The following is a 27129-nucleotide window of genomic DNA, read 5'->3' on the forward strand; positions in this document are numbered from 1 at the left end:
AGGCCATGCACCAAAATGCCAAAAACCCAATGAAGCCAAACCTGTTAAAGAATGTGGTTTTGTGCAGTGCAAGAAGATAAAAAAATAAACATGTATAAACTTTAATGCTCTTTGGCTTAAAACTTCGGGCCTTATTTGACGTATATTGCATATTTTTAAACTAAGGCTCTTATTTTTAGAACAGTTCTGAATTAAACCTTTAAAAAAAAGAAGTGAAAAGTAAAGCTGATACTAATACCTTTGGGGTTAGGCATTTTGGCCATTTTAGTCCTGGCACTTTTCCATCAAATTCCAAAATAAATAAATACATAAATCTACCAAAATGTAATTTGGAAGTCCCCATTGTCTGAGTTAACTTGATATAACAAAAGATAGAACTTCTTAACAAACCTTGACTTTTATGAATGCACAAACTTCAGGATTTGCTACTCTGGGGTTATTTACAGAATACTACTTTCAGATTTGCTTACTAGAGTTTATACTCACTTTACAGCCAAAGAAAAGTGGAGCAAGTTGAAAGCACAAAACGAATTTATTTTTAAAAGTTTTATAACATCTGTTAAGTTAAAACAAACTACAACAGAATTTTAGGCTGCATACGTATTACCAGAAACCTTGCCTGAGTGGGGAAACAGTTTTTAAGCACGCCAGAAAGATACTCAAGGCACTATACTCACCAGTATGAATCTTCTCATGCCTCTGTAGCAGGTACTTCTGTATGAAACGCATGTCGCACTGACTGCACTGAAATGGTTTTTCACCTTGAACAATATAATTCCACATCCATAAGTTAATAACTACACACTGTTGTTTCTGATAACTATTTTTGAGGAATATTAAAATGTCTATAAAAAAACCAGCATCTGAGCGAATTCCAAAAATACTCTAATACCAAAAAACATTAGCCTTACTAAGTATATGAACTGCAGAATTCTTTCCATGATCCTAAGAGTCACATTAAGACTAGCACGGAAGAGTGATCTGAAATGGCTGTAATTTCCTCATGAACAAGATCAATCACGATGCTGGCATAAGACTGCATTCAGGATACTGGCAAGCTATTATAATGGTAAGTACCTTTTTCACTTCTCCGAACCAGAGAGATACCTCATCAGGCAAATAAGCAGCCGGAGCACATTTTACAAAGGGGTCAATTTTGGCACTTAGGCTACAAGTCAACCCATTACTTTCTGATAAAGAAAGAAAAGAAACCTTGTAAACAGTTAGGTCTTCAGTTTATTAAACATATGTTGATTTTTTTTTCTGGTATTCTTTTGACACTTTGGTGCATGGAATCTCTAAGCTTAGATGCCAAGTTAGCTACACTCTTAAAACTGAAATTCGCATAGAGCTGAAAACATTTTTAACATAAGTAAACAACTCTTTATATAGTAGAAAAGATAAATTTGAAGTCAAGCAGTACCTGTATGAATGAAGACATGTCTCTGTAAATGGTAGTTGGTTCTAAAGGCAGCATTGCAATGCTCACAAACATGAGATTTGTGGGTTTTCAGACCAAGTGATCCATCCTCATTTATTGTAAGGATCTATTTTAAAAAGAGTAAAATTTGTTCTCACACTACCCTCTAAAGATGTCTTATTAACTACAAAAAAAAAAAACATTAATTTTTTCGATGCAGAAAACTTAAATATTTCAGGTATAACAATGCTAATTTCTACAAAGCTGTGCGTTAGGCTTTTAGTACACATTTCCAATTGCAGTCCAATCCAACTTGTGTCTTGCTGTGTATTAAGAGATATTTCAACAGGACGGAGACAAAAGCAGCTCATGGAAAATCAGCTTAGCGCTCCCCTATTTACTGAGTCACTTTATATGCTACCATTTACTTTGTCCGTCTGTTGGAAAGGATGCAAAGTAACCAAACCACCTCTGGGCACTGAACCATGGATAATCGTATTTTAAAGCAAAAGTGAAAAGTTATATTCTTTTTTCAAATCACAGATGTAAATGTTTGCTAAAAGGCATTAAAACTTATCCAGGATAGTCATACAAATTATCTATATCTACATAATACCAATAGTCTCAGAGGCAAAATTATATTTTAAAAACCAAAACCCCAAAGCCAAACAACCAAGAAAATAGTATTATTCTTCTCCCCTTTCAGGTTTTTCACTCAATAAAGTATTGCTCACTCAATATACATATTAGAGCATCTCCTTGATGAATTCAACTTGCCACACTCAATTGCTTTGCTGTCAAACAAAGCCGCTATTTTACAAAAAGTTGAAAAAACTTAAATGAAAAAAATTGCACCATATCTAGCTTATTTAATAAAGCTTATCACAGGTTTTCTCTAATCTGTCAAAAAGAGAAAAAAAAACCAAATCCCAAACTCTCTACTATCTCTGGCAAGAGAATAAGAAAACCAGTAAACAAATTACATTTCCAAAAGTCTTACTTAACTGGAAACAGAACTATAAAGAAGAGCTTAAGTAACCTTAAATAAAACAGTTTAGTCCCTTGTTATTAACCAAAAATAAAAGTCTGCTGGGGAAACACATCTGCAATTTGATTAGCTACGATGTTTTAGGTTTTATGATAATGACAGTGATGAGAAAGAGAGAGTCAATAACTGACATAGTATCTCTGCAATAGTAGCAAATACTGTAGGATCTACTTAAACAATTTTTAATTCTGCTGCATCAAAACTCAGCAAGAGTGAAAGTCTCAAGCTAACAAATTCTTGTGCATTCACTCTGAAGGACAAGCACATTCATACGTTTGTAAGATTGGTATGTTACAGCTCCAGTAAGTCACAGATAGAGACAATTACAAAAACTCTGTTCTGTAACAACATACAGCTAATGAAACACTGACTGGTTATTTAAAATAACTTTAAATACAGGTTATGAAATGCTTTTCATATATTATATTGAAATTTTAAAATAATTGTGCAGAAAATACACTTAATTTCATGGTTATCCTAAATCTGGGCTCTTCTACTGCATCCATTCATTGTACCACCTCTTAAATGAAGACAGTTAACTTTGTCAGTGCAGTTTTCCTAATAAAAGCAACAAAAAAGCTTGTGTATGTGTGTATGTGTGTGTGTGCGCACGTGCATGCGTGTGTGTACGCATGTGCGCGTGTGTTTGTGTGCATGGAAGAGGGAAAAGTAGACAGGATTCATAAAAGCTAATGACTTTTTATTGATATGATGGCTACATTAATATAAAATAAAATTTAAAATGTTTCAGTATGTTAATTGACTTCCATTTGTAAAAGTCCCAGCTGCTGTTTGGATGGAAAAATCAACCTCTACTCTGGGAATACTAACTTAAACTGCAGTAGGCTCTCACCTATGTCAGTCCTTCAGCTTCTTTCTGCCTTTCTACTCTGACAACTTTGAAAAAAAGGGGGAAGAGAGACAGAAAAAGAACCTGTTTAACAATTCTCCTGATCGTTTTTCAATCTTTTGTCATCTCAAAAGACTAACACTGACAGATTGGGAGATAAAAAGGAAGCATGCAAGTACATGTCTGTAGAAAGAGGGACACATGCCTCTCCTACCTTGCCATGTTTCCATGGAAGTGATCTGTGGATGTACTCAACCTAGATCTCCTTTTTCTATCAAAGGGAAAAGCATCTTGATGCACAGGATTTGGAACTTGCTTCCACACCCAATCTGAAACAACTTCTCAACTTTCCAAGAATACTACAGGTGCAACCTAATTTGACAGTGCTGAGGGAGGACTGAGTGGTCCCACTCCCAGGCCAACAAAAAGGAGGTTTTGGAGTTTTTCTTGGTGTTAGGGTGAGTTTTCTTTCAATGTATACACAGTCTGGGTTGATTTCAGAGTAGGCTTATTTTAATGCTGCTGTGTGATAATATATAACTGATTTTTGCCTATCAGAGCAGCCTGTATATGTTCTATTTTAAGTCTGAAGATTAATACTGATTTGGGGAATTACTAGAAGATATAGCACAACTACCTCATGAGGTGAAATGATTCTGGTTTTATCTGAAGTGCATCTCAATAGAAGAAAATTGTTTTCAGACATACAGGGATACATACTCTTCATGAATGGATCTACAAAACAAATTTTGAAGTAACAAACCAGCAGCTATGGTAAGAATCTTTTGATATAAATAAATACATATATGAAGATGATTATGACCACAGGAATATTCCCTACCAGTAAATTATTTTATATATATTAGTAAACTTTTTAGAATTTTCAAAACTACCATTTTAGATTTCTTTTTAAAAACTGTTCACTACTATGCATGAAGCATATAAAATTATCAGGCTCACAGAAAAGCACAACTATTATTAGATAGATACAGAGTAATGATTTATAAATTGTCTACAAAGCTACTGACTCATAATTTAAAAAAAAATATTTGGAAAGAGAACTGCCTGGAAAGACAGATGTTAAAATATGTCAAGGGTTCATGTTGCTAAAAAGAGTTCAAAGAAAAACACTGTTATATCAGGTTTTGTTTTGGGTCTCTGGTGAACTTCAGAACTGCATCTTTACTGAGCAAACAAACAATTTCCAGCCTAACTACTTCAAATGCTAATGAAATTAGTCATAGTCAACCAAATCTTCAGGTTCTTTTAATCTTGGTTTTGCCAAATCAATGTCTTACTTTTGCTGGTGAACGCTGTTTTCTTTTCTTCTTTTTCTGCAAATCTACTGGCTCTCGTATTTGTTTTTTGTCTCGTTTCTGTTGTTCAGATGCATCAGTAAAGGTAATTTCTTGCTTTACACTGATCTGTTAAGATACCAAGTGCCAGTTTCAGGTAAGGTTCTCACTACAGAAAAGCAATTTTTCAATTTTAGAAGATGACAAACTGCTGAAACAGAAAACCTTTTTCTAAGGGAATTATCTCGTGGCTTCATTCTTTCAGAAATTTAAGTGAAAGGAGTAGTAAGTATCTTAAATAAAAAGGGCATAGTTAATTTCTACAGTGACATTTTGATGTATCCTTTCATTCACCTCCCAAGGTCTTTTTTCTTTCTGACCTGTGGTGATTTTGAGATCAGTTATATTAAAATCACTTCCATCTGTAAAACCATTCAGTTTTTCATACCTATTTTACTTTAGTCCATGTTGTTGTCAATGCAAGATTTAACGGAATAGTTTATTATATATTTAAGACAGAAGTATTTTTTAAGAAAAGAAGAACACTACTAATGAGGTTTTTTTCCAAAAAATATTTCTTGATCTAATGTAAACTTTAATAAAGAGCATGATACTCTTACATTTTTTCTAACACCTGAACCACCTGATCTACAGCTAACGGAGTAGTGTTTTAACAATGCTACCTTTCTGAAGGTTATTCTTCGTGTATAAGGCTATCTACTTTTAAAGTCCTGGTAAATATCCTGTATGTTTGAAGGGTAACAGTGATGATGTGCTGCATTACAGACAGACGCTCTGTTTTCAAAAGGAAGTCATCTATATACTCTGTGGGAAAGCTGAGGTACACCTTCTATTAGATATCAAGGAGGGGCATATTTATGGTCATGTATGAAGTGTCACAGTCCAACCTGCAGTGTGAATGCAATTGCTAAGCGTCCACATACTTTGAAAACATACAAGATGCTTCCTATAGCAGAAACTAAATAGTACTATGAACAGCATAAACAGTATGCACCTTTGAGTAACACTATTTATTCTGGTTTGTAGTTACCCTTGAACATTAAATATATTTAAAGGAGCACATTTTAATGCATTAATTCTATGGTAACAGCCTGCTTATAAAATATTTATAAAACAGACACTTAAAGATTATACTTAATTGGCAAAATTTATCCACAGCCAGAGGCAAATGACATTTTCATAAATAGCATCCATTCATAAATATTTTGATAATCAAAATCCAAACAAGCAATTAATAGATTCTTGCCAGAGTAGGATTAGACTACCAGATTAAGCTTCCTAGTAATTTCTCCAATATTTCACAAAGAAATTGCTTACAGGGACATTAACAGCATACTGCAGCCCTTGAGGAAGTCTATCTTGCGTATCCATGTCATCATCATTTTTTACCGTCTCCTCATGGACCATGAGTTCATCATGTGAAATCATCTCTTGCTGTCGAAGTTCACTTTCCTGTAACACTTCATCTGTTGCAAGAATTTCTTGGTGCGCCATAGTCCGATCTTGAAGCACTGCCTCTTGCCGTTCTCCCGATACTCCAGACTGGTCAGATACTGCACCCATCCCTACCATAGCCCTGGATGACTGCATTTGGTCTATGCCACCACATTTAAGAAATAATCCTCCCAGCTTGTCTTCAATGTTCATTCTTAAGTGCAATAACCTACAAAGAAAGTTTTAATAGTAAACATCTACAATTGGTGCTCTTGCTTAAAATTTTTTACTTAAAAACATTTTATAAGAACTCAGTCAGTACTCAGCATACACACATGCACTCCTAAATCTGATATCTGAACAGAAGTGAAAAGTTGGATATCTTGGTTCAACATGAAAAGATTCTCCTTCCACACACATGCATGTGTAGACAATTGAACACTTCCAAATAAAAAGTTTAAAATCACAGTGCCTTCTGATTACTAGCAAAATTCTGGTAGTTAAATGATAGCTAATTCTTCTTTCTCATTCCTTAGAAAACTGGTTTTTTTCCTGTGTGCCCTTTTCACTCTGTTCCCTTTTTCCATTTCGAATGTCTTTTACAAATGCCTCATTCATATTGGTCCTGTTCTCCTTACTTCCTTGTCCTTTAAGTGCCCTTTCATTGCTGCTACCCCAGGGCATACTGTAGCTGCTGGAACATCTTAATATCCACAAGTGAGAGAAAAATGGGCTGCATCAAAAGAAGCATGGCCAGCAGGTCGAGGGAGATGATTCTGCCCCTCTACTCCACTCTGGTGAGACCCCACCTGGAGTACTGCATTCAGCTCTGGAGCCTCCAGCACAGGAAAGACATGGACCTGTTGGAGCAAGTCCGGAGGAGGGCCACAAAAATGATCAGAGGGCTGGAACACATCTCCTATGAGGACAGGCTGAGAGAGTTGGGGTTGTTCAGCCTGGAGAAGAGAAGGCTCCAGGGAGACCTTATTGCAGCCTTTCAACACTTAAAGGGGGCTTATAAGAAAGATGGGGACAGACTTTTTAGTATGGCCTGTTTCAGTAAGACAAGAGGTAATGGTTTTAAAGAAAAAGAGGGTAGATTCAGACTAGATATAAGGAAGAAATTTTTTTATGAGGATGGTGAAACATTGGAACAGGTTGCCCAGAGAGGTGGTAGATGCCCCATCACGCCCTATCGCTGGAAACACTCAAGGTCAGGTTGGACGGGGCTCTGAGCAACCTGATCTAGTTGAAGATGTCCCTGCTCATTGCAGAGGGGGTTGGACTAGATGATGTTTAAAGGTCCCTTCCAACCCAATCTATTCTATAATTCCATGAAAATGCAAGTTTCTGGCTAAAGGTATATGTCAAATAAAGACTAGAGAGGTCAAAACTGTTTATAAAAAAGGCATTCACTTTCACACCTACTAAGCAGGAGCATTAGTCAGGAAATAGAAATTCTAGTCATGAATAGCAATACCATTACATTGACTTATGGCACACAGATAGATATAAAATCATAATACTCCACCAAGTGTCATGACATTATTGTTTTTTAACATAGGGCAGCAGGATTTTGTGAAGCTGGAAGTGGCAGCATCTTCTTATTCTACTCATTATTATTATATACGCAAGACAGTCCTAAGACTCTTCTTCTCCTTGGCATACTGGATGTCCAGTCACTGCAGTCAGCCTCCTTCACCCTATTCCCCAGGCCCAGAACTCCTACCCATTCCACAGTGCTCTGGTCTATTCCTTCAGACGGACACACAGACATCCTTCCTCCATCCCTCTATATTCCCACAGCTGGAGGCCAAAGGCTATACAAAGGCTACAGCAGACACAGGGATGGAAGCAGAGGCACAGTGGAGTTGGACAACACACAGCGGGCCTAGCCAAAGCACAAGATGGGTATCTTGGGGAGTATTATGATAGCATCAGCACCTTTGATTTTGATGCATTCAGAATTAGGATATAGATGTGATGTTGGTATATTGCTAGTCATCAGCTTCAAATTCTGTCCCCCTAAGAGTGCACCATGGTGAAAGGCTCCACCTCCATTCAAGTTTTAAGTCAGAGGCTATGGTTCTTTCCCTGCAGCTCTCAATGACAACTCATGACCAAAGAAATCAAGTGTCTCTGCCTAGAACTGGCAGGGCCATCTCCCTGCAGAACTGCACCACTATAACCCCCTGCCAGTCTAACAGCCTGCCAATGTGCAGAAAGACTGGATCAAACAAATGTACATTAAATGTTTACATTTCAATTTTCAGTTTGATCCATTTGATCACTTTCCAAAACATTTTCTTCACCAAGAAAATCTTTTGAAAATTCTCAATGTATCTTAAACATTAGTGAAGATTTGTTTATACCAAACTACAGTGAGTTTACAAAATAAAGAGTGTTCTTTCTTCAGGTGAGATCCTAGAGTGCTTGGTAGGAATGCAAGCCACCAGCAGAAACAGCTGAAAAAGATCTCAAAGTTCTCCTACATGATACTTTGTTTCAAATACTAGTGTTAGCCCTTAACCTTCTGAAAGTAAAATTCACTCAATGTCTTAAAAAAAAACAACCAAAAAAACAAAGAGACAAACCAACCCACCACATACCCCAACAAATAAAACAAAGCCCATTAACACCTTCTGGTAGCAACTCATGTCATATAACTTAAACGTGAAAGAATATTTGTCCCTATTCTCTATCATGAGACGTTCTAAATTTCTGAATATATCACAGAAAGGCTGACAGGATGGGCTGACTTCTCCGAGTTTCAAATATTTAAGAGGCAGGCCAAAGAAAGAAGCTTTTCAGTGAATTAGATTTTTTTTTTTTAGTAAGCCTTCCTCTGCTGGAAGTCAGGAGGACAGAGTCACCAAGCCAAATCTGTTTATATATGATAATGTCATCAAAATTTTTAATATTCTTCCTTCTTACGTAAAAAGCACAATCTAGGGACCAAAAAAGCCTGTGACAGGAGCAGAACATGGGGAAAATTTCTGTTCAGAACATTTATGCTTGCAATTTTTCCTTCTTTTGTTCTTCTGCAATTCTAACATAAAGAAGTTTGAAATCTTACTCTTGATTTTCACAGCACCTCTCTTCAAATATGGACAACAATTCTTTAATGCCTTGAGTGAGCTCAGGTAGTGCTAGGTGACAAGTTTACTTCCAACTCAATCCACTTTATAGTAAGAAAATGAGATTTCACATGGCTTCAAGGGAAAATGCACATCCGGTATGCCGCACAGCCACCTGCAGACATTATATAATTCATGAAGTATTTTTTGGAGGTAACTGGGAAACCATACTGATAGTTTCTCAGCAATAACACAAACAAACAAACAAAAAAACCTGGCACAGCACTAAGGCTGTATTTTTTCCACCAGTGCAGATCTCCCAGAGAGATCTTGCAACAACATCCTAGAAGAAGAAAATGAGGATGAATTCATCATCTTATCAGTGTGGAATATCCTGTGCCAAGAAAGAAATGTGAGAAGGAACTGAAGTTCTTAAGAATCTGTCTCCCATGGAGCCATTATTTGACAATAATGAGTGCAAAAGATCTAAGGTTGAGACTGGTTTCTTAGGTAGGGCATTTTAAATATGTAGCTTGATAGACTCCAAGGAAAACAAGCAGATATATTTATTCATTTCAGCCTTTAACCAAAGTTAATCCATACTCAGGGTACATCTCACACAGATTGTCATTCCCTATGCTTTTGTTCCACACTACAGAAATATGACAGCATAAGCTCACGGCAGATTCTTTAGAGGAATGACGTGGACGGGTACTAGAATACAAGAACTCAAGATGCTGAAACACATTCAAGGGAGAACAAACAGTATCAAGCGTGAGAACACGGTGGCCCTAATCTGTCTGCTCAAGCCACTGATGAAAACAGCACAGAAAGTTGTTCCACATGGAGGATCCTGCCGTATCACTCTGAAATTAGGTAAGAATTGCAGAAATCCTGGATTTAAAGCTATTTCCTGGCAGGAAGGTAGGAAGGCAAATGCAGATAGACTGAGTGTTTAACAGTGCAGAAGAGCCTGCTACTCTCACCAACAGAGGCGGGAAGACTCATGACATGCAGAATCTTAGGACAGCTGGCGAGATACAGCAGCTGCCCAGAAGACAGGCTAGCAGCATACTGGTTATTTATTGGTCTTGTTAGCTCTCTCAACTGCTGAGGATATGGAAACTTTCTTTCTCACCCTGACTAGTAGGCTTAGCAGAGTCATGCAACCGAAAGTAGTCAAGTTGTTTTCCAGTCATGATCTTGAGTCATATCAGAAGCTGGTACAGTGAGTGTACTGCTTATTAAATCAGGCTTTCAAACATCTGGCTTTTCATAGAAAAATAATGAGAACACATAGTGTTAGGCTACATAATCTAAGTGATGAAACACAATGTAAGTTATATGACATGCAGGTACTGTTTTAAAATGAAGAACCACAATCAAAAATAAGCTATTAATCCAAACAAGAAGTATCCCAATTGCAGTCAATTCAGTAAAACACGTGTAATTTGTCAACTGACACCTTTTGGGTCACATAAAAAGGAATCCTATCATTTAAATTGAAGATGAGGAAAAGTGTTCTTGGAAGAAAGACAGTGTGATAAAGAAAACGTAAGTTAAAAGCATTCGAACAAGCTCAGTTTACCAAGCCTGCAAAGATTAAATAAACATTTCAAGTGCAAGATGCATCTATGAAATAAAGATCAACTTATTTTGAGATTATCTTGAGGGAAGCTACAATAATACAAACCACATACTAATTCACACAAGCCCGTTTCTTGGCATAAGACATTGTTATCCTTATTGCAGAGATGTTTTCCATGGAATTTCAGAACTTCTGTTAAGCTTCACCAAATAATCATATGATTTTGCTTTGAATATATAGTTTCTCTATACACTGACAGAAAAAGAGCTGTCAACAAAACCTTTCAAGTATCCATTTTGCTTCGTAGAGGTTCTCCAAGCCTTTACTCTAGGCAAAGCATTTCACAAGAGACATACATCTACAGGCACAGCTTCCTGGCTATGCAGACATTTTGGGGGAGGAGAGAGGGGAAGGGGAGGGACTGCAAAGAAAAGGTCCCATAGGATTATCCCAGCACCTTCTCTTTTCACACAGTGCTCCACAGCTGCTTGCAGAACATCCACAGCCAGTGAACCATGTTGCTTCATTTCAAAAATTGCTGCTATGCCAAACCCTACGGCAGTACTTCAGAACTATTCATTTCAGTAACCCTGACATCAGTTTTTCCAAAGATTACTGGTGCAGTAAGTTGGAGAGCTAAGTAGTAAAGACAATATTCCTAATTAAAGAAACAGCCATTTAAACAAAAACATACTAAATGAGAATTGTGATGACCTTTCCAATTCAGAATAAAAAATTAAAATACAATCAAAAGAAAACATTAATGGATTTTAAAAGTCTGCTGGGATGGTGGCTGCTATGAAGTAAAGCCAAACAGAGATCCTGAAGGAAAGTGGCAAAACTTGTTAGCCACCAGAGTACAACACATGGTCCAGCTCATTTTCTCCACTTAAACTGATGGTGGCTAAGGGTTTTTCGGTCTTCTCCCTTCTTTTCTTAAGCAAGTAGTAAAGCATTATTTAATTTAATGAGCAAGTACCCACAGATATTAATTGGGTTCACTTTAAAAATAAAATTCATACATGCAGTACTGGGTTGAGTTTCTGTAGTTAGGATTTCAAAGATTATTTATGAGAGATGAAAAAAGAAAATATGGTGAAGGACTAATAACAGACAGACAAAATATGAAAGTCATCTGCATTTGTATAACAGAACTAATTTAATGGTTTTGGTCTGTTTTCTAAAGTAAGATGGACTCTCTTGATTTGTAAACAATTTCCTGCAAAAGACTTTGTTGTTTTAATACTTCTTTTTTAAGCATTAAAAAGCAGGATTTGCTGATTTCTATATCCATATCCCAACTCCATTTCTTTCCTATATTAACTTCTCCCTGTTTTTCCAAGGCAAAATAGAATGGAGGAAGGTTGAGGGAGACAGGAAAATAAAGTTTATTAAAATTGAATTATTCTTCTGGGTTAAAACTTAGCTCCTTCTGAAGGATTCTAACAAAGACCTGAGATAGAAATATTACTTCCATATATAGCCACAAACTACCTTTGACCATATTTTCCAAGATTCAACAACCCAAACACAGGAGTCAGGATGCACAACAGAAATTCTAACATGCCCTTAGCAACTTGATACCATTCTGATGAGAACATCTACCTCCGAGATTCCCCTCACAACAGCTGAGGCTGAGCTCAATTCTAGGTATTGAATGGTTTCAGGGTAACCTTACACTGGAAGTAGCCCGACGACATTATTTTAGTTCCACATTTTGGGAAGTGTGTTTTCATTTAAGGTAGGACAAGGCAAACTTCCTAATGAACAAATACCTGAAGGTACAGAGTATGTACCTGAGCACATTCCTACCACATCCTTGCTTCCACAACAGCGTTTAGAAGAATGAATGCATGCAGGGCCCAAACAACAAACTGTATAAAGGCTACTAGCACAGAATGTACATACAATAAACTTTGAAAAAGGCAATCTGTGGAAACCTCTAAGCATATTTTGCTTCTTAGGGCTCATCTCCATGGTCATACTACAATGATCTGTGCTAAACTATAAACTTAAATGAATATAGCATATATAAATCTACAAAACTCCTAAGTAGACATTCTTACTCTAGTACAGAATTGATTTTTTTTTTCCTTCCCTATTTAATGTAATTCATTTTGGAAAGGTTTATTCTAAATTTTAAAAAAGCCTATCACTATATAATCAGAGCAGTTTTACTGGCACCAACTAGTAAAACCTTTCTAAGTCGACAAAATTCTATAAAATCAGCTACAACTGATAGCTACCGTGCCAGGAGAGGTTCACATTTTTCTATCAGAAAGTGAAGATTAAAATAAATCCTTCATGAAATTCACATAGGGAAACAAACAACGAAAAGGCCATTCCAGTGGGACATTTGGTGTGTTTTCTTATTTAGAAAAAGTCAACCCAACTCTCAATGATACAGCTGCAAGAAACAATCTGATGCACAGGCTACTTGCCCAAAGGGGTAGTGCCTTGCACCTCTCCCCCAGTTAGACCTTCTTGTTGCCTTCACTGGGTTGAGCATAGCATTGTGCAACTAAGAAGGGAGTTGGACAAAATCGTACCCACCAGAAAAGCCATTAGGTTTCCTTTGGATCAGTAGGACCATGCAGGCAGGGTGTATGGGAGATGGAGACATGAATAAGGAGGGGCGAGGGAAAAGGACTGCTTCTTTCAGCAGCAGCCAGTGGTTAGGTTAGATTAAAGCATATTGTGAAACTGCTCCACAAATGCAATGCACACACAAAAATGAACAAGTTACAGCTGCCAGGCAGACATACCTGACAGCTATTTAGATCAGGGGAAAAATGTGTATCTACATTCTCAAGTGCTTTCTTCCTAAAAGGAAGTATAAAAGTCACAACTAATTATGCAATTCCTAATGCTAATGAAGAAAGAGATAGCAACATAGCTTAACAGCATATTTAAAACTACTTATGTTTAAGCATTACCATGAATAAAACTGCCATCAACGCAATCCTTTCCAAAAGAAAGAAAAAATTAGAACTTGACGGGTTCCTAATGTCCACTTAAAAACCCTATCAGACCACAAAACATGTTGAGTATTTTCACATCAGCAAATATATTTATTTTCATTATTAAAATATGGATACAGTCCAATATAAAAGAAAACACAGCTAGTTTTCACAATATGAAAAGTTCATTTTTAACATACTGCAGAAGCCTGAAAAGTAAAAAATAATACCCCACCTAATGGTTATAAATAAAGAACATTAAATAAAATTATCTATTCTCCCTACTCAGAAAAGTAAGACATAGCTAAAAGAAAGATTTTGAAATTAACACACAAGTGTAAGAATGAATTAAAATGTGTTGACTTGCAAAAAGAGAGTAATCAAACATAAATCATTGTGAAAAGGTTCACAGATCATAAAATTAACACATTCTAAAATGTAACATACGATACAAACACTCTTAAGACTTGTTGCACAGTTATTTCTAAATGCTCCATGTTGCTGAACACATGCCAGTACAGGGCCTGATCCCACAAAGATTTACACTCATACTGAGCTGTGAATAGTCCTATTACAATCAACAGGATTACACAGAAAATCTACGTATCGTGCATAAAATTATCCATGCATGAAAATCTTTGCCACCTTGCTTATACTAAGAATCAGTATTAGATCATCACCAGCACAACCATAATCTAATATCAAACATGTGTATCAGAAAGCTTTCAATACTATATTAACAAAGGTACAGTTACACGTCAAAATCCACAGGGATGTCACCAGTGTAGCAAACATACTTTAAATATTCCAAAAATCACAGGCAACGTTGCTTTTTCTTTGGGAAAAAAAGCCCACTGATTTTGTGGCACTAAATTATAAACTACTAGAAAACAGTTAATTTTGAGAATTTATATGGGAATTTCTACCACTGTATAGTTAACCTCAAAAGAACAATGCAGAATTTCTGCCCTTACGCTATGAAAGCCAGGCACTCAAAAGTGCTCACTCTGGAGACTTCCAATAAAATTTATATGCAGGAAAGCAAGCACTACACATAACTAAGGCTACCCAGCATCATCTGAGTACTTTTAATAGTTTGTAACTTCACTCCAACTGGTTAAAATTTTGTGAAGTTTCATGTATTATGTGCATACCTCAAGCTGAATCTTTGTAAAAATATTTCAGATAATGTATCAAATGTTTTTTCATGTGGTTCTGATAGCAGTACAGTTATATGACAAAGCTGAGCCAATCTAACAGCTAACTGTCATTGAAAGGGGCAAACCTGCTCCCTCCTCCTGTGAGAGTCCACCCTATCTTTTGTGCCTACTCTGATGCTCATATAAAGACATACTGGTTTATACATTCCACCAGCCTGGCAATTTTTTTTTTCCCCCCAGTTATTAATTTTCTGCCAGGTTAACTCACTGACTGAATTTACCATAAAGACAGTGTGTAAGAAGCAGCTCAAAACAGGGTAGAGGAGTGGGCCCTTCCTTGTTCAGCATTCACAGCCTGTCTCAGCCCATCTCATATAATTTCACCTTGAAAATAAATGGAAAAGAAAAATATGTTGCTTTTTAAAAACTGTGATTTTTTTTTTTTTTTTTACAAGCCCTTAAAGTCCTTGGGTCTCACCACTCCTCCACTATCTGCAAGTATCTGTGAAGCATCTCTTCTCATCACTAGCACTATGCTAGTGTTGTTTTACAGAAGATGACAACCTGCTGTTGCTATCAGTTACCCTACTGGCCCAAATGGCAAAGGTCTGTATACATGTATGTATAACAGAATTTCTGGTGTTTCTTTCCAGATTGCTTTTTTAAAATCCTTAAAACATTATACACTAAAACCTCTGGGAGACTACAAGAAGTTGTATGCAAACATACAGAAGTTTCAGGGATTACCACGACTAAGATACCTTGGCTCATCATAATCCACCTCTCTAGCCTATTGGCACTGTGGGGTTTTTTATTTTTTTTAAATAAAAAGATCATATATGTATATATGTGTGTGTATATATGTGTATCTTTTTCTACACAGCATCGTTTCCTTCAGCACACTGGATGGAACTGCTCCACAGGAACAGGTGAAACTAGTAAGATAGTTTATAATATCCTTGCTCCATTTGTTGCAAGGGCTGAAATGCACGTAACTGAGACACGGAGAGCAGGAAAGGAAAGTCACGACCATTTAAGGAGTTGAATGCCATCTTGCAAAATAGGATCCTATCCTTGATCCTGCCAGAGATGTTACACAAGTCTACGCAAGCCATTTCTACCAAACTTTTTTAAAAAACAGGTGATCAATAATTATACTTTCCTCATTTTCTGGGTGCTTACCCTGACACATTTGAGTCAGATTTACCCTAAATGCTGAGTACTCAAGGCTGCAATTAAATTGGTTACAGCAGTACTTTGAAAATACAAAGACGAATGCAACGCTGTATATTACTTGTTTTTAAAAAAGCTCTTAAAGAGCTCAGTGGACATCCCCACCAAACACAAATTTTCATCTTACTCCCAGGCATCAATTCTCCAGCCATAAAAAAAGAAATACTCATTTCCTTTCCCTGAGGCATAGTGAAGTACTTGTAATAATAAGCAACATTCAATATAGGACACAAGGGTGAACTAATCAGTTTATAGTGCTCTTGTTCCTGCGGCCAGCACAGGTCCTGAGGGAAGAACGTGGCACATGTAAGATGGAAAGGTAAGCCCACATCAGTTACTTAGGTAACTACTGTGAGAAGATGGGCAAGAGGGGTCTGGCCTTTCCTGGGACCTAATCACTGATGAGAAAGTGCAACCAACCAGTAGGTTTCCAACTAACGTAGTAGTCACTTTGGTGGAGAATCACGAGAGGAATGGGGGCACACAGATGCAGGACTGTCATCAAGAAAAGGTAAGCACGACAGTGAGACTGAAGAGAGGAACACTGGTTACCACCATGATGTTGTAACAGAACTGTAAGAGATCTGGCTTCTTTTCTCAGCTCTGGCACTGCTGTTGGGCAAATCTGTTATCTTGGCAAATCATTCCCTGCCCTGTATTTGCACTTCCCTATCTCCAAAGCAGGGGCAATGACCCACCTAGGATTTAGGTGTGAAAAGAGAGGTAGGAACTATCTATGAGGGCCTCACAAGCCTAGTGATAACCATTCCAGAAATTTCACAAAGAAATATATTCATTCTGCCATCAGAGCAGGATTAAGCAGAGCATAGTAAGAGAACATACGTTATGCAACGAGAAGAAAGTAAATTACAGAGCAGCTGCTTATTCAATGAGCAGCACATATCCTGTACATTCAAAAAAAGGGGGGTTCTGTGGGGGGGAAATACCGTGTTCATGTATCACAGAAGACTACGATATAATATTAAGGTACAATACAACAGTAATATAGTGAGGATGGTAAAATTAAGGTGGCATAGGTAAAGCTTAATGCTGCAATTTTCATGTTTGCATGCTTGACTTACACGTAAAACTGTTCTTTAAAAGCATGCTTTTCTTGCCTGTAATATCTTTACTTCAGCTTCATTGTTTTCTAAAAGGCTATTTACGCGCATTGAAGAAAAATAGTAATTACAGAAAAATGCAAGATATTTACTTAATATATCCACGTAGATGAAATAACATTGGACAATAAGCTAACAAAAGTATAATCAAGAAGGTTTTGATAAAAAAAACCTTCAAGTCAGCAGCAAAAGTGGTCTCTCAGATTCGGGAAGACATCCTTCATTTACATACATGACAGCATAAAGAAAACTTTCAGGAAAATACCAGTACTAATATAAACCATAGTGAGAAGGACATGAATAACAATACAAAACAGATCTTACAGAGCACAGGCAACATTTCTTGATCTTACACTGGATATTAGGAAAAATTTCTTTACTAAAAGGGTTGTTAGACATTGGAACAGGCTGCCCAGGGAAGTGGCTGAGTCACCATCCCCGGAGGTATTCAAAAAGCACATAGACAAGGCACTTCAGGACATGGTTTAGCAGTCAAGGTTGATGGTTGGACTCAATGATCTTGAAGGTCTTTTCCAACCTAAACGATTCTATGATTCTATGATCTTACTTCAGTATTTGAAAGCATTATTTCAACACAGACTCCCAGGTTGTGAGGGCAATGCAAGTGTGTTAGAATACAGGAACCATTCTCCTAAGTTGCAATTTCAAGTTTAGGGCACCGTCACGCACTAAGGACACATTTTTCCCAAACTTCATTATGGTAAACTTATTCAGGGTAAGATTACATTCTGTGTAACACCTAGAAACAAATTCTGCAAAATATCATTGGCTTTCTGTAGACTAACTTTTCACATGGTGGTACTGGCAAGGAAGATTTTCTCATTTAAACCTGCTGAGGAGGCAGAGTCATACCCCAGCATAACTTCATTTGTAATGGATATTTATTTCATTTCAGCTGTGTTTCAAACATACCCTTCATCTACACATGGAACAGTAACCTCAAAAATTCCAATTAGTCTGAAACACAATAGAATGAATACCTCTTTAGTAAAACATTCACTGCAGACAGACCAAGCAAATCCTATGCTTTCTATATTGTTTTTCGAACACCACAGTGTTACCTTCAGTGGCCATCTTTCAGAGCCACCAGTGGTCTGGGCCAGAAGATCTGAAAGAGCCCTTCCTAAAGTTCAAAGTCATAGATCTCTGTTGACTGTTCCACTCCTCAAATGCCATAGGTCTACCCTACCTAAAAAAAAAAAAGGCCTTTCAGGGACCTATTCCACAAGACTAATACACCTAGCAACTAAAAATTATGAAACTAAACATGAAACACAGAAAATTAACTACTTCAAGCACATAAAAAGCTACTTCACTTTTGCTAACATAAACACAAGGCAACACACACATAACACCATCGATGAACAAAATGAGCTCATATAATAATCTCCTGAGGAAAGAAAAAGACTCACAGGTGACAGTAACTAATCGTAATGGACAAGACATTTCCATAAGATGTTTGGACCCTTCAGAGATGATAGCTGTATAAGAATATAAAAACAGTGAAGTGACAGTGATTTAGGTATCATTAGAAGCAGCATCTCGGACAGTATGTTCTGGTGGTAGCCCTTTCTTTCCTTTAATGCGCGATGAAAAACAAGGAGCAGAGAATCTTGCGATGCTCCATTATGGAAACCACTGACCAACAGCAAACAACAAAAAAAATATCTATCACTGTTCTTCAAGGTATTCAAGCAGTTATGAACTGTGCACCAAGGAGCAATTTTCATCAGTGGAATCAGGGATTGTTGTGGCCTAACTAGCACTCTGTTACAACAGCATCAGAACAGCATCAAGCACGTTCATCAAGAATAAGCAGAAGAGTTAGCACATAAACGGACACACATTAGTATTTAAAGACAGTATGAAATCAGCCAGAAGGGGAAGGAGTAGAAATAAACTTTAAATTCATGGAAGTGAGCAACTAGGTCACTTTCTCAAAAGCCCCTCTTGGAATACAAGCATGTTACAGACCACGTAAATTTGCTGAGACAACAAAGAAGTTTTTTAAAGGTACACTTCTGTATAGTTAGGATTTTCCACACTGTTGCAACAAATCCACCACCTCCCTACTGATAACCAACATTTGTGGTCAGATTGAATCAACTAAGAACTATTCCTATCCCATTTACATAACATTCCAGAATTGTAAATCAGTCTTTTTTAACCTGGTTGATCTTCACTCCAAAGGAAAAAAAAAAGTCAAATCGGGTAACTACTAAATCCAGTGTGCTTCTGCAGTGTATCCTCTTCAAAAGACTATGCACAACCCCAACAAGAACTTCCAGGTAACTCTTCACACCTTGATACTCAGAGAACGGTACGAACAAGGAATCCCGCTGACTTCTATCACATACCCCAAGGTGATTACTCCTCATTACGATTTTACATTTCTCGAACAATTTTAAAGCACTTAAGCCCATTTTCAGATCAAGGCAAGCCAAAACATGAGATGTCTAGAAGCCACTGTATAAGAGCAGTAATAACATAGATATCCTGGCCCATTAACTAACGTTGAAAACAATCCAAAAAATAAAACTCAGACTTCTCAGGATTGTGCCTTCTTGAATAAAAAGATTGTGAAAATTGGATTCTACCTCAATGACTTTGGTACCCTGCAGCTAATTCTTGCTAATTAAGTGCTAGAAAACAACTAAAACAGAAATTCATATTGATCAAAAGATATGATTCATGTTTATAATAACTCCTATAATTATTAGGAACAAAAATCTTGAAGGTTCTTGATGCCATTAACTCACAGGCCAACAATTACGAGTTACCATCCCAAACAGGTCTGAAATTTCTGAGAACCCACAGTCAAATAACTTCATGATGAAGCCAAGTTTTAGTGAAATACATTCAATACAATCCATATTACTAAGCAAGCAGGAAACCAACCTGTAAAGTAAGAAAATATTCTTACAGGATTCTGGAAAAAGAAAAACCCAGCATGTCCTGTGTTTATGGACTGCTTTCCAGATAGTATCTTCTCATCCAACACTGTTAAGAGTCTCAAGTCCTCAAGCCCTCAACCTGCTGATGCAGCTGCACTCACCCAGGTTCCCTCAATGCACAGATGTGTCCCATAGGTAACAAGGCAACAATTTCAAGCATGCAAGATGCAAGCCCTAGAGCTGAGACCGCTTTGCTGAACTTGTGTCCAACCAAAGATGGGCAATGAAGAGTTGCCCAATGTTACAGCCAATTTTAGGCATGTAACAGAACCACAACAGATCCATGCTTTCTGGATATGCAGCCATACTCTCATCACCACCGCAACTGTGGAAAGCCCCACGCCTGTCCTGTGACCTATAAGGAATGTAAGCTGGGGACAACACAAGGACTCAGTAGACAGTAAATTGCAAGGTCATGTGAAGAACTGAGAGATCAGCTTCTCTATCGGTTTGTCCTTTGACATTGCTGTTCCTTGAAAAGTGACAGTAAATTCACACTTAAAGCTGCCTTATATTTGATCCAATACAGTGTATATAACACTGAGTATAGGTTCCTAACAGGCACCAGAAAAGCCTGAACACACCTGGTTTGCATGATCTACCTTTAACTGCCAGATTAAGACAACAAGCCCACCGGTTTTGTCTACAAATTGCCACCTATTCTAGATATTCAAGCAATATACTGTGACAACTGGATCACCATTCTCTGCATGCTCCTTTTCTATAAACTCTTATTTTATTCCTCCTCCCAATTCCTTAATTTCATGTCAGGTATAAATAATTGGTCATCTTAAAAAGTACCTTTTAAATACATAAATACTCTTTTCTACAAGTCATTTAAAAAGAAAACTTTATAATCTCTACCAGAAAAAACAAGATTAAAGCCAAGTAGCTTTCTCAATTCCTTATACCTCTAACAATACAAGCCTTCCCAATCCCCAGAAGACAATCACATAACTTTCACGTCTTTCTGCTGACTCAGATGAAAATTCATTACAGAGTGTAACTGTCAGGTTCACCAGTGACAGAGGAAGCTCCTGAGAACAGCAGCCTAATAAAGCTTTCCTCCTTGAGGGATGATGGCAGTCTTTCTCCTATATGAATGATTCATTTTTGGTTTATGTTGTTAAAGCAATATTCACGCAGGGCACCTTCACACTAGATTTTACCCCCAAAAACGCTTATAAGGTCAAAACATAAGTTGAAAACCAATATTCCAGGGACACATCTAGAAAATCCGCAAGTGATTGTGGTCTAAAATAATTGTATCACATCTTGGTACCCTGAGGATTGACCACCTCCCTCTGCAGTTGATCTACTGTGGTCATGACAAAAATTTTCAAGGTAAGAAGTGTAAGATTACTCTAGCAAAAAGGGAGTTGGTTGAATTTACCAATCTTTCATGAAGAACTTCTTTGTTAAAAGAAACTTTAAAGACACAAAATGAGAAGATTTCTTAAATTTATTTATATAGTTAACTGTTGTATCCAGAAATGCTCAGTGCTATAAATGACCCAACTTAAAAGCCTGACAGTTGTCATCCATTCCACATATATTTTGTCTGACAGAGACTATAACAGTGACCTATGTTAAGAATCACTGTGTATATGGCCAAAACCAGAGCAGAATCGTACTTCAGGAGATCAGCAACAGAGATGATAATTTGCTTCAGAGTACTCTTATATGAGAAACTCTGAAATCATCCACTGCATCTGGAAATACTGACTGTTATAATGCTTACAGACTAAAAAATCATCCATGGATCCTATGAAACGTACTCATTTCTTGGCTTTAATATTAATTTTGCTCCCTCTCCCCTCCCTTTACAAAACCGAAGAATGTTTGCAACGCAATACTACAGATTCACTTGTTGAAAGCAGGACTAAATAGTTTTCACTACCAAAGGAAGCCTGCAGAAAGCTGGTGAATTTAGAAGTTGCTTACTTGCTTTGCCCCTTCCCAGTGAACTACAGATCACAGCTACATCCCAGGCAGCTAACCCACATAATATGCTGCTTGTTGCTTGGCAAAATAAACTTCACTTTATGCTGAATGTTTCTCATACCCAATGACTAGAGCTTTAGGCCAGACATCATCATAAATACATGCTACAAGTGTTTTACATATACATACATACATATGCACACATACTTTTTAGGAGCATATCAGCATTTTCTTGTTTCAAATCTAATCCCAACAACGGAAAAAAAAGAAATCTGACAAATTTTCAGGGCAATCACATAGCTGTTAAAACTCCGAGTTTAAAAAGACATTTGTTTCCCCTTCCTTAAATACTGCTAGTCAACATGTGACTATGCCAAATCTGCCCAGCATCAATATTTCTTACTTCACCTCTTGCACTAAGGTAACATGACCTGGTCATGATGTTACTGGCTTTGTAAACCTTTTTAATTATGTCTTTTATATCCATTTTGGGGTACATAAGTAGTAAAATTTAATACAGACTTTGTGAAAAATTATTACAAAAACATTAAGATACTCATCAAAATTTTTATGAATGGGCATCTTTTTACCTATAGATGTAGCTGCCATTTGAAACACTTTTTAGAGCAGAAAGCTTATCAGCCTCATATCTGAGCTGACTTACACAGATATCACAACAGCTTTACGCATTAGTAGTATCACATGTTATATCAAGAAATTATTTTGTTTTACAGACATTTTACAGGCACCTTGATTTTTGTTTTTTGGTCTGCTTTTTTTTCCCCCAGTGCAAGATATCTAGACAGTTTATATTTGATAGGCTGTTCATAAATTATACCCTACTGCTGTTTGCAGGCTGGAACTTCTTCCCACACAGATTTCATTTTATCATCAGACTGTTTAATTCTGCACTTATAAAAATGTCATCCTAGTCATAAGGGAAGAATTAGACAGTACTGCCTAAGTTTTCTGCACAAACTGTGACAAGATGTAACACTGTAATACTAGTATGCCAGTAGAGTATATCAATTGCAGGATCAGGCCAATATACATACCCCATTAAAGAGCTATGTCTTGCTGTTTTCCAAAGTGCAATGAAATCATGAAGTAATATAAATTAGTAATACATTAACTGTATTACAGTATTCGCACTGTTACCTCTTGATATCATAGCCTAGAATACATTAATAAACTGATAATATCATAAGAGTACACTAAAAATTATTTCTGAGCAAAAGCAGTATCAGTCTCTACATTATCTCCCAAAATAAAAATCTTACAGTATGGAAGAAGTTATCAGGCGATTCTAACCCTTCTGCATGTTGTGCTTTCCACAGTGTTTCTAAAAGACACCGAATTACCCCTTAGGACACACTTATAATCAAGTTCTGTGAGAACACATTATGGATTTTTCCAGATATTTTATCCAACATGCTGAATGATATATGAAAAATATCTCTATATGGAGTCAGGGGAAGACAATTTAATCACATATAATACTGGAATACTCCCACATGTTATTGTATTTTAATTTGTATGATAATTTGTAAGTTAAATAGGTTAAACCTATGTCACTTGTGTAGTTTACTGCATTATTGCTGATGTATAAAATATTCTGTTCTATGTAGATGATAAAAAAATGCATATTTAAAATGTATATAGAGCACTAATGAACTAAACAGATGGCGTCATGTTTTTAACTTCACTGGAAATAAGGTAACTAACAGCCTTTGTGTAAATGAAAATAAATCTCATGAAAACCTGAACGGATTTTCTTTTGTTAGACAGAAGTTTCTGCTTGGCATATAGCTATATATTACAGCCAATGGCTGTATTTTGCTGACATGGCCTGTCAATAGCTATGTCTCAGCTGTTAAAAAGCAGTAAGTTAAACGTATAAACTCTATACTAGTTCAAGGGTTTCTGCACAGATTCCAATACACAGAAGTGAAAAAAGAAAGGGAAAAGAAGGGGAAAAAAAATTTGATGTATCTCAGTACTCCAAGAAATACTGTTTTCCCAGAAGTATTGCTGTCAAAAAAACAAACAAATTAAAGTGCAAGTTAATCACAGTACTGATCCTTCACATAAGCCCTGCAACCTGATAGCAGCAGACACCCATGTCTACTGAGATCCACGGAGACTTCCTGGGACTTCATTTGTCTTTAAACACTCAGTTACGCAGATCAGACTGCAAGCTGAAGGCTTGAACCTACTTCATCATAAATGATGCTGGTTTGAAAAGCAGCTATCATTAAAATGCCAGACAAAGGCACAAAAAGTACTTATTTTAAACAAATCTATTTCTCTGTTAGATCCACTTAAGAGTCTTCAAAGTAAAAAATATTTCCAATGGCATTTACTTTTCATTCCTTGTCCCATCCATTTAATATACGAGACGTTAAGTTTGGACAAGAAAGTTGGACACTTCGGTTTCATATTTAGGGTAACAGCTGTACATTTATTTATCAAAGACGTTATACCAACATTACTATTTCTTATTTGACTTTTGTTACTTCACATTAAAAAAAGTATTTTACATTAGAGCCAAAATTGAATCAAACTTAATCCCAAATTATGCTAAACACTTAAAGTGGTTTTTGTTAGATTAAGGCCCACTCCATCAAGCTGCTCCACACAGACAGGCCTCCATCTGTAATATTTACAACGGGACAACAGCCCACACAGCGGCACTCACCAGAGGAAGACTCTACAAAGATGCTAGTCACAAAAAACATCACAAATCTCTAGCAGCAGATACAGAAGACACTCCCACTCTGCTTTTCCCCAAAATACTAGAATACAACAAACCCTTCCTCCCCATCAGTAAATTTTAAAATGTTTTACCTAAATCCTTACACTAACAACCGATACCCTGAATTTCACTATTTGCAAATTTACATTATCGAACCTGTGGTGCAAAGAACCCATCTAGAAGTAAGCTAAGCTCTTTTAGATGTACCATCACCATATTTCACTAGAGTAATATGCTCTTAGTATTCTCATAGCTCAACTCTAACATTACTGATACACAGAACTTCCCAGCTGGAAGTAAGAACTTCCAACCTCAATGGTTTTACAACGCCAACTGTCTCTAGAACACACGCACGCTCACAGAGCTTTAAATCTTCATACAAATAAACTTGTACACACAGAACTGAGAGGGGAAAATCACCTTTTGAGAAGCCACATAATATTACTACAGAAGTATGTGTTCCTTCTGGTGAACTTAGCCTGCAACATAACTTTTCACATTCTGAGTAATTTTTCTTCTAATGTTTTTTAACCATTGTGGTTCTTCAAGTAGCTACTTACCTACTTATAATTTGGTTTCATAATCCATTATATTAGGGATTTTCCATAAATAGAATACATTTGCAATACAGTAGAAATTAAATACATATGGACAAGAAGGACAATAACAGAAACATAGATTACATACACATTTGTTCTTTCAGGCCTTAGCCTGAGAAGTGAAGACAGAAAAAGTACATGTGCATATGACAGCCTAAATGCAAGAGGTCAGCCTCATCTTTTTTAGCTTTATTCAGTTACATGAGCTCACTGACTAACTACATATATATTTGGGCAAGAGGGGCATGCAGACACCCAGAAACGACTACAAAGAAAATACTTTTGGAAACTGAATACACATGTACATTCAGCTGAGTATTCATCAAGAAAGGCCATGACAGTGGTTTTCAGTAAATTGTGCAATTGGAAAAATCAATTTTGTAGAGTTTTCCTTAATTACTGCAACAAGACCGGGATTTGCTTGCCTCTCCTATGCATCTGTCTGTACCCTGTACCAGGAGTCTGCAGATCCCGTGAGATCCACAGGAAGGCAGGCCTCGTGAGCTCTAGAGCTTCCGAGCACAGCCAAAGCTTCTGCAGATGACAGCTGTCACTGGACACATGCATGAATCCCAAACAGTAGAAGTGGAACACTGAAAAACTAACACCGCCCGAAGCTATGCGAACTTTTTACGCAGCAGGATAGATATGAAGTCTAGATTGGACCATTGGTTTAGCTAGTCTGATTCTGAGTACAGCATGAGGGCACCTACAGAAATTGATACAGGTTAGCACTATTTTTCCACCTCTTTCCTTCACAAGGCATGCTTCACCAAACTCATGGAAAATGACTGCAAAAGTGGTACCACTTACAAGGACGAAATCTGATATGGGCACTCCAAAATGTTTAAGCATGACAGGCCCAGGTACATATTCCTAGCAAGCTTGTAAAAGTATTACTGAAATCTGTGACTAAGTACAGCAAATAAACAAAGCAACTGAGATCCGATTCAAAAGAAAAACCATAGTCCTCTGTCATTTGTCTTGTACCAACTGCAAAGATGCTGCTCAGCCGAAATAAAGACATCTCTCCCGACTAAAACTCCTTGGACCAGAATGTCACATGTATGCAGACAGAGATAGGTCATGCTCCAGGCAGACTTTCAAAGCAAGACTAAAGCTGTGATCGCTGGATTCCACATATCTACTTCCTTTATGACTGCAAAAGCCCTCACAGCTGCTCTGAACAGTTTACAAAGACAAAGTGATCAGAGAGATGATTTACATTTGCAACATAAATGTCTTCCCTTTTTATGAGCCAGCTTAACACAGACGCTGCTGCACTCATCCCAGCTGAGGTTTGGCAGGAATTGGGGGAGGAAAGGCGATGAAAAGTGCAAGTGTTTAAAGCCCAGCCGATTTCTCCTCAACTCCTACCGGTCCCCCCTGCCCTCCCAACCACTTCCAGCCTGGCACTTGTTAGCAGCTCCCGGCGCTGGAGAGAGGTCCCTTTGCAAACGCTTCCTCCGAGCGGCTGAGAGGAGACTCGGAGAAGGTTATTCAAAAGATAAAATCAAACGAAATGAATTTTCACAGGTCGGCACGCTTCACCCCATCTTACACCAGGAACAATGGAGACGCGGGCAGCGGGGGGATACGGCCGCCCGGGAGGACGGGGCCGGGGGGGACACACGCTGCCTGTCCGTCCG

At 37.4% G+C, this 27129-nt stretch overlaps 1 protein-coding gene across 3 annotated transcripts in view; it reads right to left on the minus strand.

The window, feature by feature from the left end:
• Positions 1-18367, minus strand: part of ZNF148 (zinc finger protein 148) — a 35365-nt gene extending 16998 nt beyond the window's left edge. For 2 of the 3 annotated variants that reach the window (XR_774437.1, XM_010568917.1), the window contains exons 1-5: positions 18290-18366; positions 5952-6297; positions 4617-4742; positions 1424-1547; positions 678-761 (exon numbers count right to left, since the gene is read on the minus strand). Coding sequence is in view for 2 of the 3 variants with exons in the window: in XM_010568917.1 (XP_010567219.1) it covers positions 678-761; positions 1424-1547; positions 4617-4742; positions 5952-6281 (664 nt within the window). In the remaining variant the exon portion in view is untranslated. Of the gene's footprint in view, positions 1-677; positions 762-1423; positions 1548-4616; positions 4743-5951; positions 6298-18289 lie in introns of all 3 variants that reach the window. The other variant, XM_010568930.1, reaches the window with a different exon arrangement.
• Between the last annotated feature and the right edge of the window lie 8762 nt (positions 18368-27129).

Source organism: Haliaeetus leucocephalus, unplaced genomic scaffold (genome assembly GCF_000737465.1).
Source record: "Haliaeetus leucocephalus isolate CR32 unplaced genomic scaffold, Haliaeetus_leucocephalus-4.0 Scaffold1, whole genome shotgun sequence".
NCBI lineage: Eukaryota > Metazoa > Chordata > Aves > Accipitriformes > Accipitridae > Haliaeetus > Haliaeetus leucocephalus.